This window comes from Chelmon rostratus, chromosome 17 (assembly GCF_017976325.1).
Source record: "Chelmon rostratus isolate fCheRos1 chromosome 17, fCheRos1.pri, whole genome shotgun sequence".
Taxonomy (NCBI): Eukaryota; Metazoa; Chordata; class Actinopteri; order Chaetodontiformes; family Chaetodontidae; genus Chelmon; species Chelmon rostratus.
The window spans coordinates 802,567-818,420 of record NC_055674.1 but is presented as its reverse complement, the minus strand read 5'-3'; the positions used below and the strand labels follow the sequence as shown (position 1 = coordinate 818,420).

Here is a 15,854-nt window from a genome sequence, read left to right as displayed (position 1 = left end):
TGCAGCAACTCATTTCAAATAAATCTTCATTGTGAAACAGTTCTGCTCATTCTGAAAGAGAAAACACACCTGAAGCCGATTAGACTCTGAGAGGCTGAGAGCTGGCAGAACAACAGTTGGGGGGGAGTTAAACCAGTCGAACCATAACAACAAACCTCAACTCAAACCACAACACTCACCTGCTTCTCCTCTGTTCTTCATCATTGCCTGCAGCATAAAGTGGCAGAGATGGTGAGGACCATCAGACGATACAGGAGCAGCCAGCTAGGTAACACACACACACACACACACACACACTCTGCTGTGTTTTGATTGGTTAATTCCAGCGGTGAAGCAACTATTCACTGTTAAAAGTACTAAAGTTTTATCAAGAAAATTTATGTATTTAAGCAATTAAGCAATGATTCATAAAGTACAAATGAAATCAAACCACTGCCTTCACATTAAAATGCTTTTATTGTGAAGGAAGTGGCTACTTCCTGAGTTTATATGTTGACATTTGTCTCCATCTGGTGGTGTCTCTGTGGGACTGCATCTCTGTGTGCTATGATTGTTGATGGATGGATTTAACGTCCCTAACATCTGCTTTCCTTCCTTTCCATCTCGCCCTGTGTCACTCGGTAGCCATGGATACAGAGACGTCCCCCTCGCACCTGCAGACGAAGGCCTACGTCCGCCAGTTACAGGTGATCGACAACCAGAACCTGCTGTTCGACATGTCCTGCAAACTGGAGCCCAAAGACACATAAAGGGGACAGACAGGAGGCAAAGAAAGAGACAAAAAAGAGACTGATGATGAGGAGGAAGAGGAGGAGGACGAAGGTGTGCAAGCAATCTGTGTCCAGGAACAATAAAGCTGATGGACGGAGAGTTTGGGGCAGAATGAGACAGAAATAATGGACGGAGTCTCACACTGGAGCTGAAAACCTCCTAATTCTTCCTCCTCCTCCTCCTCTTCATGTACCTTCTTCTCCTCCTTTACCCACCACTTTGACTGCTTCCTCCTTTCTCCCTCCACCGCCCTGACAACCACCAACACCCAGAGAGACGCACGGAGGCGCCGAGACTCGTCATGAGCCGCTGTTCCAGACCACGACCCGTCAGAGTTCCTGTTTTAATCTCGACCATTTTATCGCTAAAACCTGCAGTCCGTCACTCTGGGACGCTGCTGAAACATTGGTGAAGGTCTGCTGGGGGCGGGGGTAAAGAACGATCAGAGACGGTATTCAGCAGCCTAAACGGTGCGTTTGAGACCCTCTAGTGTGGATCAGGATTTGGAGGCGTTGCCCTTCAACACTAATTAAAAAATAGAAGAGACAACAAGTGTTTGTGACCCAAGACGAGGATCCAGAACCCCCCGTGTTCACCACTCAGGACCAGAGCAGAGGCTGAAACACAAGAGGCCTCAGAGGGGAAACTGATGAGAACTTGATCCTCACATGCAGCCATGACAGCAAACCGGGACGTTAAAACAATGTGAGCATCCAACAGCCAGCAAAGACCCCAGACTGACCCCAAAACAGTACTTTCATTTTCAGTTAAGACGAGACCTCAACGATCTCAGAGCAGCATCGGTCTACAGAGGCAGAAATCAGATCAGCTGTTTTAAATAAGAATCGAAGTCAATGACGTTCTGAAGTTAAACGTGTCACAGTGCGACATCACCTGGCACCACTGGAGCCTCGTGTACGAAGCTGTGCAGGTAAGAGGACGAGGTCTAGTAGTGCAAAGAGCATCGACGGTAGAAGACGTGAAGGTGACAATAAGCAGCTGCCGAAGGCTCGCCGCCATCTTTCAGTCAGTGTTTAGCTACTGAAGCTAAAGTTGTACAGACCAGAGTGGAACGTTACGTTGAAACCTGCATTTGAACCTGAATAACATCTAAACTGATTCAACAGACACTCAATCACAACCTGTTTGCTCATTGGCTGCATGTCAGGAAGTGATGGTGAAGCCTGTTCTGAGATCAGTTTCTAACCTGAGGCCTGAAGTCAGCCATCCAGATCGAGGAACACGTCACGTAACATCCGAGAGATGAACACCGGCTAAACTAAACGCCAGTGATTCCAGTGATCATGACAGAACAGCAGCGAAGAAGATGAAGAAATGAATCGGACTCTTCTTCACCCCGCGGTTACATCCCGTGATCACCTGACTGACACCTGCTGACCTCTGACTCGTCCAGTGAGCAGCCCCCACCCTGACGCTCAGCTAGCATTCTGTGGAAACCAGAATGAATCAGTATTGGCCCAAATATAAGACGCCATGTCTGCTGGGAGGAGTTTGGGTTGTTTTATATCAGACAGATTGGAGTTTCATCACAGGCTGTTCGTAGCATTAATGTCGCTACGCTAGCCAGTGTTAATTTAAGTCAGCAGTAAAAGTGTTCATGAAACTCAGTTTGGGGGTTTCTGATGGTTCATGTTTTGGTTCCTGAAGAGTAAAATTAGTCAAAAGTGTTTCGTCAGTCTGCCATGAAGGAGGCATCCACATCGCCTTCAGTTCACAGCTTCACGTCCATCAGTTATATTTCTGTTCCACTTCGATGGTTTCAGCTCATGTTTCTCTTTAAGCGAGAAGAAGCTTGAAGGATGAGGGGGGGTCTTATACTTGGGTCAATATGGTTCTTCTGCGAGGACGCACGTAAACTGTCCGGATCTACGCAGAGAAAGGTGTCGTGGTTACAGTCGGTTAAAACCAAACAACAACACGCTGCCCGTCAACCAGCTGATTGGTCGATCCACTTCCTGTTTGGGAGGCAGATTAGAAATGAAACATGAACTGAAGCAGACGTTCACTAGAACCACGAAGTTAACATCTCTGACCAACAACAAGCAGACGGAGCAAATGTTTTAAACACACCTGAGGACACGAAAACAGTTTGTTCACCAACAAATCCTCGAGCAAACGTGGACTCACGGCGTGCAGCGGCGGTTTTAGTCTCCGGCACCTTTCTGAGGTTTTGCAGCACAAATCTCTGCAGGAACAAACAGACATGAAACAAATCAAGTCAGAAATCTCACCTGTACTTCAGAACTCAGTATATTTTTCCATCGAATTAATGAAGCGACACAATGGACACCCTGAGGATCTGCACCTGAACTCAGGTATGGTTGGTTGTTTCATGGTTTACTGCAGTGGTGGGGGCCGTCAGGCTGACCTCTGATCTGTGTCACACAGAGCAGTCAGGAACTCGTTTCTTTACGTGATTCCTCCGTGATTTAAGCTAATCATGACGGTGCGTTCACTGACAGTCTGTGTGACGGACACTTTGGGACATGGGTCACGGTGCGTTCATGGACTCAGATCACATGACAGGACTGACCGGTCAGGATTCGTCCTTGCTGGAGCAGGATGTGTAGATGCTGGTTTTCTACCGAATGTGATCTCAGTTTCAGTCCGAAGACGTTCGTCAACTCTTCGGTCTTCTCTTTTGTTTCGGGACCGTGATGATGAACGTCATCATTAAACGAGTCTCGGTGTTCTGTGCTCCGACGGGATCAACAGAATTCACATCGTCAACACTTTAAAGGACCATTCTGCTGTTTTTGTATGCTTTAACCCGTTTAACCCAAACCTCTCCGTCCTTTCTCAGCACTGTTTTCCAGTTTGGTTCAGTTCATTTCAAATCCACGCGAAGGCCAGATCTCGTTATCGCCGTATCTATCAGTCGATAAGTGATTTTCAAAATGTCAAAGATGAGGTTGATGTCATTTACAGACAGAGTTTGTCCAGCAGAGAGCTCTGACAGCTTTATTTTTACTCTATAAGATGTTACAGGAAACACCGGCCACGACGCTTTACGACAAAATAAAATGGTATAACAGGTTAGAACATTATTATCCAACATTTTAACATGTTAATAAAGTTTCAGAGCAGCCAAATGAAGTTCAGCACACTTCAGGAAACTGTTTCTAAAACTTATAGATACTTTAAATATTTGACATTATTTAAAGTAATCGTTTCTGGCGACGTCGTTTTAGAAGACAAATTTAAAAAATAGCAAACATTTCTTCAATCTCAGTCGCAGAGAAACAAACTTTAAATATCCTGCAAAGTTCTGTCACCAGAACATTTGATGCTACCAGGAACTCCACAGAGGACCTTTAAGAACCACATTCAGGGGCTTTGAATAAGAAGAATAATGTGTTTACAGTAAAGAGCTGATATCAGATAATGACGCCACACTGATACCAATATTGTTGTTAGTAGACCTCAACCAGCACGTCTGACTAAACGTTTGAAAAAGTCCATCGTGAGTTTTTGAAATGAACTAAACGACAGCGTCTAAAATGTTTTGGAAAACAGTGAATGGTGGTGAGAGTCGGAGTAAACGGGCTGAAACGTGCGAACACACGCGGCGTAAATAATCACAAGCTGATTGAACTGATCGTCACACGGCAGCCAATCAGCTCTGCTTACGGGATGACATCATACCGGAGAGACTCACACAAACAAACGGAAGTTGACAGGAAAACTACTTCTCCTCGCCGAACGACCAATCTGCTTCAAGGAAGGACCCGACCGGCCCCGCGGAGCCGCGCCGCCGTCGGTCAGTCCGGTGGATCGGCGGGTCGAGGTCCGAGGAGGGTCGAGGTCCGAGGAGGGTCGAGGTCCGAGGCAATAACCGAGCGACAGGAAGCGAAGCCGGTCGGTCAACTCGTCGCAGCAACGAAGCACTTTTGCCAAACCTCAGGGCTCAGAGACACTGAGAGGTTTTGTTTACTCTTTATTCTAGTTTTCAGTCGAGTTCGGTTCAGTTGAGTCCAGTTGTGTTGCGATCGATCGGTTCTGTGTTTGTACAGCTGATCACACTTCAGTCATATTTACTATAATAACAAATCTGCAGAGTTGTTGTTTTTCTGCCGCGATCACCACCAGGTCCGGGTCCAGCCGGTCCCCACGGAAACATGGTCCACGTGGTTTTTGAGTCACTGTAAAAACCTTCATCTGAAGTCGTTTTGTCTGAGTCCGACGGGCCCACACCAGGCAGACCGGGACCCGCTTCACAAACACAGTCAACACTGTTCACAAGCACGTCACGTGATCGCCAGCGTCAAACTTCACAGATGACTGAAGCTCAAACATGAGATAAAAACAGGAAACTGTAATCATCAACGAAACGCAGAGCGGGTTTTCAGTCGTCAGAGTTTCACCTCTCTGACATTCAAACGATGTGAAGAGTCGGCTCGTGACAGAACGACTGATGATGAAGGCTTTCTCTGCACTGAGGAGTTTCACTCGAACGTCGTTCCAGCTGCTCGTCAACATCCGTCTCTGCTCACAAACCCCGAGATTCTCAGAAGATTTAATATTTTAACAAAAAGTCATGACTTCATGACCAAAGCTGTCAGATGACGTCAGGTCAGGGAGAAATTCATGGTGGAATTTTACCAGAAGAATCCTGATATGGTGACAAAGATTGAAGCTGAAGAAAAATGTTTCTAATAATACTCTGACACAGTTTGTTTGCTGGAAGTCTTTCACTCGTGTCTGATTTCTGTTGAAGCTACAATAAGTTGGGTATTTAAAGTAGTCCTCAGTGAGCCGTTCACTCGACGTCTTTGCGGTCCGGATGAAACTCTTCAGTGCCCCGGGACGGTGGTTCTGCTCTCTGTGCTCAGCTGTGGTGGCCAGCGAGACCTCGTCATTCTCCATCTGTACCATAGCATCCTGTTTGTGAAAGCTCAGTCAGGCTGATCCCGTCCAGAAACAAGCCCCCCCCCCTCCCCATGTAGGACCAGGACCAGGACCAGGTGTGGTCTCTATGAAGTCCAGCAGTCAGACCCAACAACTTACAGTTCAAGGGTTTTATGTCTTTCAGATGTTGTTTTGGTAGTTTTTGGACTCCATGGAGACGCAGACCAAACAGTATTTAGTTTAAAGACTGATTGAGCTCCAGTTTAAAGGCTGGTCTGTTTTACTCGTAACCCCACCCACCAGTGATGTCACACTGCACTGACCACTCCCTCAGTACAACAGTACATCACTGCAGCATCAAGCGTTTCAGCTGCTGATAGGCTGCACTCAGCATCTATTTGATTTAGCAGTTTTATCATAAATGACGTGCTGTGAAGGAGCAGTCTGACGTTTCCTCTCACCTCACATTGTTTGGTCGTTCTGCCATCAGGTTTTTACAACAGGCGAGTCTGACTGGCGTGAAACTTCACAGAACCCTGAAGAGTCCCCCAAACATTTTAAACAGATGATGTGCTTCATTCTGGACGGGACGAAACCTGCGAAGCGTCTCCTTTTTGACCAGACCTTTCATCCAATATGGAGTCTTACAATCTTTTTCTCAAAACATAACATTTTTTTCCCAGAATTCCCACAAACAGGAGGTCAAACATGAACTCTTGAGTTCGTGGGTTTCAGTTCAAATTGACGTGATTTCAAACTCTTTAAAAAAACGAGTGTGAGTTTGAGTTTTTAGGACCTCACAGAAACACCAGACCGAGAGAGGCCTGTTGTGGTTTCTCATGTTTCCAGTAGAGTTACTTATTGAAGGACGCCCCCCCCCCTCTTCAGATCAGCACAGGTCTGACAGGACTCCGTATTTGTTGTTAAGGTCTTGTCGAGGCGGACGCTTGTGGCGGTCAGGTCGGGTACAAAGTGTAAAACCCAGCGAAGATGACATCATCACTAGTCTGCCGGTGGCTCTCTCAGGACCACTTCCTGGGTGTCGGGCGCTCCATTATGGATCCCAGTGGAATTCTGGGCAGAAACAGAAGTCCTGAATTTTAACCATTTTCAATATTTAATCTAAACTAAACTGACCAAACCTCCGGTTTTTTGGACCAATCACAGCTTCTGCCTGTAATTCTGCTGGGAGGCATAATTTTGGGAGGCGGGCGGCCTCTTGGGTCGAGGCCGTCCGCTGAGCCGCCCGCATGAAAACACTGAAAGAATAAAAACGTGTACATAGTGCAACCTTGTAAATAAGCAAATACTAACGGAGACTATATTTTAGGTATGAGCTGAGCGAGAGTGGCGCTAACTCAAGGAGAAATATTTCATTTGAAGTTTTGTAAAGGTGAGAGCGTGTACAGCGACGGTGGAAAGAGGAAGTCCTGATGATGAATTATGATTTTCTGAATTGTACAGTTGAATCCTTCAGTTTGGTTGTTCTGTTGTTTTCTATCTAAAGCTTGGGGTCGTTTCTGTTCGGGCTTTTTGTACAGAAGTGGTTGTTTACATCGATAAGTCCTTATTTCTGTCAGCGTCAGACAGACGATGTGATTGGAGCACAGGCCTGGGGGTAGGCGGGGCCTGGAGGGTCGGCGTCATAGGGACAGAAATTTAGGAGAAAATCTGGGGGTGGAGTTTGCTGTGATGTACGATGGAGCAGAAGAGTGACTGTTAGAATAAAATCTAATCAAATAAAGTTTAAATATTTTGAGAAAAAAGCCAAAAATGAAATGAAGTTTAGTTTAAAATAAAGTTCTAATTGTGTGTGAATAAAGTCAATATGGCAAGAATGAAGTCCCATTAATTAAATCTTCATTTAGTCTTAAATATGTCACGGTTTGAGTTTGAGTAAACAAAACAAAATAGAAAACAAATATCATTTTACAAAACTAAGTTGTAATTTTATGAGAAAAGTCTGATTTTTAGAGAAGTAGGTTGTAATTTTAGTTCCATTAAAGCTGTATTATAAGATGGGCATAATTACAATAAAACTATAAAAGAATATTCATACGTCATGATTTTATGGGAAAAGGTTCATGAGAAAGAGTCATAACATGAGATTAAGTTGTAATTTTGCCAGAAACAAACAAACTTTGTTCAAATATATCCAAAGCTTTGTTCTCAAAGGCTTTCCTCATGTGAAGAGACCTTTTTCATATTAAAACTTCTTTAATTCCAAACTCAGAATATTTCAACATTTTTCTCAACTCGTTTACTTTTACAAAATTACAACAAAGAAAATGACTTTTTCCCTCCATGATTTTATTAATTTTATGTCTTTTTTCTCAAAACATTTTTTTGTCTTGTGAAACAGACAGAATTTGTAAAGTTATTGATCTGAAGCCCAGCAGCAGTGACTGAAAGGAACAGATCTGAACGTGGTCTCCTCCAGACTTGTTGCTCCCCCTGCTGTCACACTACAGACACTGAAATAAAACCTCTGGACAACAACAGCTCTGCCTCCCGCCCAACCTCTGTGCGTCTGTGTTTCACTTTTATCTTTAATTTAACTTTCATTTATAAAAGACCTTCTTTATGTTAGCTGCTGATCCTAAACTGAGCTGGTGGACGCGGTTCGTTACAGAATATAAGCTTTGCCACAGTGAGCATGTTAGCATGCTGCTGTTAGCACTTAGCTTCAACTAAAGACTGGGAAAGATGTGGAACGCTCCAAAAACACCTGTTTGGATCATTCCACAGGTAAACAGGCTGATAACAGGTGATAGCATCATGATTGAAAGGCTCAGTGGTTCACAGCGAGGATGGAGCGACGTGATTGGATAAAGAGATTAATACCTGGACTCAAGAACACGTCAGGAAACTGTTTGATTGGACATGACTGAATCTGGTTTTATTTAGATTTTTCACCAAGTCCAAGTACAGTTCTGGATTCAGGATTGTTCTGCTGGGTCACTTGTGGATTTCCCCCCCAGGGATGAATACAGTCTGACCTGAACATATAATAATATTATATTATTATAGTTTGTATTATTAACCTGTTACTGCAAAATAACTACAAACTAAAGTTGTCAGATAAATGTAGTGAAGTGAAAAGTCAAATATTTCCCTCTGATGGTCTCCAGTTTCACCTGATGTCTTAGAGTGGGACAGGGGTGTAAGGTGGGGGTGGGGGGGGGGGGCAATGGCCTTCCTACCCCCTGCTTCCAGTGCCCTCACCAGGACCACACCTGTCTCTGAACTTCATGTTGGTCGCAACAACACACCTGTACTGCATATTACACACCTGAACACCTGGCAGAGTACTCAGGTATTTCCAGTACAGTAGTTTTCTGCAGGACACACACACACACACACACACACACACACACAGTATCTGACCCAAAGGCACTTCAGCACGCAGACTTCAGGCTGGGGATCGAACCAGCGACCCTCTAATGAGTGAATGAGTGCCCTTCCTCCTGATGATCAGTTCATCCTGAATGTCTGAGCCACACTTCAGTACAATCCATCCCACAAACCACACAGCACACACACACACACACATCAACAGGATTAAAGAGCATTCTGGTAGGTGTGTGTGAAAACGAATCAGGACTTTATTCACACACAAACACTCTTCTATTTGTCTTTCTTGTATTTTTGTTCTACATTTAAATCAGGAAAACGAGGACACGCCGGCGTGTTCGAGCAGGTTCCTGTCGACCATATACATCCCAACGGGCGAGTCTCGAGTGTGTGCATGTGAGAGGTGTTTTAATTTCAGCTGATAGGGTCCCTGCGTCCCCCCCGTCCCCCCCAGGACCGCAGACTGGATCAGTGTCCCCCCTGAGAGGACAGCTTTCCATCCCTGATTAGGAAAAGGTTTATATTTAGGGTCAAATTTGGGGGAAGGGTGAAGGTTGGAGCATCAGATTAAAGACACATTCAGTGGATAGTGTTGGAGAGCATGTTTGCATGACTGCAGGAGTGTGAGTGTGTGTGTGTGTGTGTGTGTGTGTGCATGTGTTACAGTCTAATTTCAGTTATTATATAACAGGTGCATGATGGGACAGTTAGCCTACTTACATAATGCATCACACCTGTTAACTTTACAGAAGGGGGAACTGTGCTGGAACAAGGACACAAATCCTTTAGTACGAGTAAAAATACTTCATCAGGAGTAAAAGTACTGCGTTCTGCATTTTACTTCAGGTACAGAAGTATTATGAGCAAAATGAGCTCAGTATATAAAGTACAGTGTAAAGGAAAAGTGCCCACTGAGCAGGTAAAGCTGTTATAATATATTAACGTCGCTGCATTAGTGGATATTCAGTTAAGTTGTTAAAAGTTAAAAATAACACTTATTTAACACTAATGTTATTGTCTGCATCAGTAGATCTTAATTTAAAGAAAAAATTAAAATAAAAAAAATTATAAATTAAATAATAAACTTAATTATTCTTCATTTTTACCTGTGGACGTTAAAGTGTTAGCTCGTTACACATAAATAAAGATTAAATAGAACGTACAGGGCACCTCTTTGTTTTGTCATTTTCTCATTTAACACGTGTTATTTTTAATATGTAGGCAGTATTTCAGCGTTGTCGCTGGCTGACGTGGAGCTAATACAGCTGTTATCTGCTGTTGGGTAATTTACTGTATAAACATGGTATTTTATTCACTCACTGTATGTTTTTACATGTGCAAAGTAACCAATAATTAGACTGGAGTAGAAGTATGAAGTAGAATAACATCACGATACTAAATAAAAGTAGGCCTACCTCAGCATTGTACTTCAGTACACCAAAACACAGCGGTTACATCAGTGAGTTAAGACCTCGATCTGACTCTCTCATATCTGTTTTACTCTATAAAAATGTTTGTAATGTAACAACAAGAGTTCTATATCAAATGATGGCTAACTGGTCAGGTAGCTAGCCTTAACGAAAGCTAAATGAAATGTACTTATTGATATTTCCCTACCTGTTGTTTTTAAAGGTAAAACAACCATATTAATAAGCTGACATCTGAGCTATTCAATTAGTCATCTCACATGATTAAAGGCTGTAGTGATGGAAACAAATTCCAGCTAAACTCCTGCTAAAGCTAACACGCTTATAGAGCTCAGGAGCAGCCATCGCAGCTTTTGACACCAGTAAAATTAATGTGATTTGGTGGTGAAGCCATATTTAAATTTTACAAACTACTTGCTCAACAGAAATGTATTTAATTCCTATACTATCAATGGATTATCCAAAGACAGCGTGCACTATTTGTATTAGCATGAAGGTTCTATTGTGATGTTTTTGTTGCTAAAAAGGCATAAAACATTACTAGGACCTGTTACCTTTAGCCTCAGTCTGTTAGCATGATACCATGGCCTGGGACCTGTTACCTTTAGCCTCAGTCTGTTAGCATGATACCATGGCCTGGGACCTGTTAGCCTTAGCCTCAGTCTGTTAGCATGATACCATGGCCTGGGACCCGTTAGCTTTAGCCTCAGTCTGGTAGTATGATACCATGGCCCGGGACCCGTTAGCTTTAGCCTCAGTCTGTTAGCATGATACCATGGCCTGGGACCTGTAAGCCCTAGCCTCAGTCTGTTAGCATGATACCATGGCCCGGGACCCGTTAGCTTTAGCCTCAGTCTGTTAGCATGAGACCATGGCCTGGGACCTGTTAGCTTTAGCCTCAGTCTGTCAGCATGATACCATGGCCTGGGACCCATTAGCTTTAGCCTCAGTCTGTTAGCATGAGACCATGGCCTGGGACCTGTTAGCTTTAGCCTCAGTCTGTTAGCATGATACCATGGCCTGGGACTCGTTAGCTTTATCCTCAGTCTGTTAGCATGAGACCATGGCCTGGGAACTGGAGAACCAGATGGAAACATTAAGGAGTCAGACAGAGACAACCAGCTCATGGAGCTAACGTTAGCTTAAGAGTTAGCTAGCTACTTACAGCTGATAAAATGAGCCATTGTCTCATCAGCAGCATGGCAACAGAATCTGAAGCTCTCTGATTGGATGGATTGGAGGACTTTCTGCCAGTCAGTCAGTTCTCTGTCTATGGGACCAGTCCAGAGCCTGATCCAGCAGGAGATCTGAACCTGATATCTGAGTGACAGAGTGAATCAGCAGGTGAACGAGTTCACACTGATGGTTAAACATGGCAGTGCTGACATGGCTGAGCCGCAGCCAACACGCTGACTGTATGTGACATATCAACCATGTTGGCTCGTATTGTTGCCAACATGTGAGTCTGAGTCTGAGTCTGAGTGTGTGTGTGTGTGAGAGAGAGTGTGTGTGTCATCATGGCAAAGTGTGTCCTGCAGAAAACTACTGTACTGGAAATACCAGAGTACTCTGCCAGGTGCTCAGTTGTGTAAGAAGCAGTACAGGTGTGTTGTTGCAATCAACATGAAGGTTCAGTTCAGAGGCAGGTGTGGTCCTAGTGAGGGCACTGGAAGCAGGGGGAAGGAAGGCCATTGCCCCCCCCCCCACCTTACATCCCTGTCCCACATTCAGGTTAAGATCACTGTGACCCACTTTTGGTCGTTCCTGTCCTCTCTAAGACATCAGGTGAAACTGGAGACCTCCCCTCATGTGATACAACATTAAACATGATTAATGATGAATGTAGAATTATACTGAGTTTATTATACTGAATACTATATTCAGAATAACAACAACTGAAAAGTGTTCCTGTATCCTGAGGAACATGAGATGAGATGAGATGAGGCTTTATTAATCCCCAACCAGGGAAATTCTGGCGTAACAGGCAGCAGCAATATCAGTAGGAAAATAACAGCATAGAGAAATATGAAATACAAAATAAAAGCTGACCATATATATATATATATATATATATATATATATATATATATATATATATATATATAAAGAACTAATAAAATACAAAAAACATATATTACCGCAAAGAACTGTGAAGAATATTGCCATACAAATATAATTTCACTGTTGCACAGTAATAAATATATATGTAGAGTACCAGTATGTATTGAAAGGCGGAGTACTTAAAGAGAGTGAAAAAGTAATTAGTGTATGATAAATCACACCTTAGTACAAATACAGTGTGAACCTGGACCCAGAGCTGCATGAACTGAAGCTGGAGCTGAACTCTGACAGCTGATGGGATGAAGGACCTGTGGTAGTTCCTTCTTACAGGGTGGATGCAGCAGTCTGTTACTGAAGGAGCTGCTGAGGGCCCCCACTGTGTCATGCAGGGGGTGGGAGGGGTTGGCTAACATCCTCCTCTCACCTACATCCTCAGTGGTGTCCAGAGGACAGTCCAGGACAGAACCAGGTCTCTTTCTGTCCCTCTCAGAGCTTCCACAGCCCCAGCAGACCACTGAGTAACAGACTGCAGAGTCAACCACAGAGTCATAGAAAGTCCTCAGTAATGTCCTACATACTCCAAAGGACCTCAGTCTTCTCAGCAGATGGAGACGACTTTGGTCCTTCCTGTACAGGACATCAGTGTTAGTGGACCAGTCCAGTTTATTGTTGAGGTGGACACCAGGTATCTGTACTCCTCCATGATCTCAATGTCCAGACCCTGCACATGCACACCGGTGTAGTCTGTGGAGCTTTCCTGCAGAAGTCTGTCACCATCTCCTTGGTCTTGCTGCCGTTGATGTGCAGGTGGTTTAGTCCACACCAGTCTTAGTTAGCGATGACTTCCCTGTATTTCAAATTGTTCCCCTGTGATACACATCCAACGATGGCTGTATCATCAGAGAACTTCTGGAGGTGCAGCTGGTTGTGTTGTGTCTGAAGTCTGATGTGTAGAGGGTGAAGAGGAAAGGGGGGAGGACAGTACCCTGTGGAGCCCCGGTGCTGCATCTGTCACACAGTCGCGAAGCCTCACATACTGGTGAGGTAGTCGGTGGTCCAATCAGGTGGCAGTCTACTCCGGCTCCTCCCAGCTCCCCCCTCAGCAGTGATGGCTGGATCGTGTTGAAAGCACAGGAGAAGTAAAAAAAAATGATCCTCACTGTGTTACCAGTGCTCTCCAGGTGGGAAAGAGAGTGATGGAGCAGGTAGATGATGGCGTCTACCTCAGGAACCATCACTGCAGAGCTTTCACTGATAACACACTGTCAAAGACACGCACACAAAGAACGACCATTTACTGCAGGCATGTCAAACCGATTCCATAAAGAACCGCGTGGCTGCAGGTTTTCATTCCAACCAAGGAGGAGCACACCAGGCCAACCAATCAACATCAGTTGGTTGGAACGAGAACCTGCAGCCTCATGGAATCAGTTTGACATGACAGATTTACTGAGTACTGCCGTTAGAAGCTGAGTACAATTAACTGATAATCAGCCTGATCGGCCACCGTCAGTAATCAATACACATGATTAGACTGTACACTGAGTCAAAGCAATAACTATACCAAACAACCTCATTGACCTTCAGCAGTTACAGGGTGTGTCCACTGAACGCATCGATAGAGTTTACTGCGTCCTTTCAGATTTTAACACAGGACACAAACACATCAACACCTCTAAACTGAAAAATACTGAATGCAGGTAAGTGACGAGTCAGTCGTAGTTAGTTAAGCAGCAATAAGCCTGCAAACTTTAACACACGTGTATTATTACAGTGTTCAGCTGCTTGTGCTCATCACGTAACTTTAATCGTTTAAAAGCAGGTTGGCTGTTAGTGTTTACAGGAGGTGATGTCAGTGTCCGGCGTGATGATGGAGACACTGGACACGTGACTTTATTTGCTGCGCTTCATGTAGCTTTAAATGAGGAAATCCTTAACTTTATTTTTAAGGGCACGAAGACCAGTCCAAGACCGGGCATGCCCAACTGCCCATGAGGTCGAAAGGGCATCACAGCCACACCCTGGGGCATCCACTGGCTGTTTGGCTGTGGATGCTACGATTTAATCCCTGTGGGCGTTCGGCCGCCGTCAATGTTCGTCCACTAAAAGTGTTTGTTTCTGCCACGAACAACTCGCAACATGATGGAAAGGATCCTACAGAGACGGACCTTTCTGTCAAAGACTGAGATCCTGTTTGATTAACTGGGAACAGCTGATATCTCTCACCACGGCCACCAGACTCCATGCAAAAAAACAGCAATTTAATATCGTAACACACTTCATTCAAACTGAACTGACTGATCCAACAATCATCACTGGTTTGGTTGAAATAAACTCTTCATCTGTGTGTGTGTGTGTGTGTGTGTGTGTGTGTGTGTGTGTGTGTGTGTGTGTGGGTAAGGCTAAGACCCTCCTGGGATCTGTGATTTTAAACAGAGATGCGATGACTTGTGACTTGTTAAGCAACATGTTGAGTTCAAGACAGAATAAGTAAAGAAATCTCAAATCTACAAGAACCTTTGTAGCAACATCTCAGGTGAGACCAACATACATGAACAATCAGCACATGTGTTGTTCTTACCTGGTGAGCTCTGTGTAACCCAGGTGGTCAGAGATCCACTACCTTTAACAGCCTCATGCAGCTCCCTTTGTTTCAACCTCCTCTCTTTACAAGGCATGTTCGCACTGCAGAATGAAATGTGATTAATAAAAGAAAATATGTTACACGCTAATAAAAACTTGTACCATGTCAACTGTTAATGACACAGTAATCTAGTTTAAGAAGCACTGAACCAGATCTCTGGCTTCAGGAAAACCTGTTTGATATTAAATGCTTTTACATTCTTGAATATTGTTGGCCTATTTTTCTCAGATGTGGGATCAGTCAAAACTGAACCAACAGAGTAACACTGTGAACTCATCTGACCACCAGTGATGGTACTCTGCGTCCCAACCAGCAAAACACCTGAAGATACGCTGCCCACTGTACTGCCCACGAATACTGCCAACGAATACTGCCCACTGATACTGCCTACAGATACTGCCCAAGAATACTGCCTACAAATACTGCCCACGAATACTGCCCACTAATACTGTCCACAAATACTGGCCATGAATACTGCTAACTAATACTGCCCACTGATACTGCAATAATTACATAAAATGAGCAACATGAAAATAATGTATTAATATTTACATGTTTTTCTTGTTTTCTTCTTTGTGTGACTGTCCGCTTTGAGCAAGACAGTAAACGTATTAATGTTTAAATTGTGCAGGTAGACACAAGCTAGTTAAAGACAAATGTTAGCTACGTCTAAAGCGCCAACAGGTTGGTAAACGCCGGGTCCATCAAGTGGGGTTAGCTAAATTAGC

At 44.1% G+C, this 15,854-nt stretch overlaps 1 protein-coding gene across 1 annotated transcript in view; it reads left to right on the top strand.

Annotated features, from left to right (window-relative positions):
* Nucleotides 1-8,134, top strand: part of rapgefl1 (Rap guanine nucleotide exchange factor (GEF)-like 1) — a 30,904-nt gene extending 22,770 nt beyond the window's left edge. The window contains exons 16-17 of the mRNA XM_041956867.1: nucleotides 214-268; nucleotides 625-8,134. Of these exons, the coding sequence (XP_041812801.1) occupies nucleotides 214-268; nucleotides 625-749 (180 nt within the window). The 3' untranslated portion in view covers nucleotides 750-8,134. The remainder of the gene's footprint in view (nucleotides 1-213; nucleotides 269-624) is intronic.
* The last annotated feature ends 7,720 nt before the right edge of the window (nucleotides 8,135-15,854 follow it).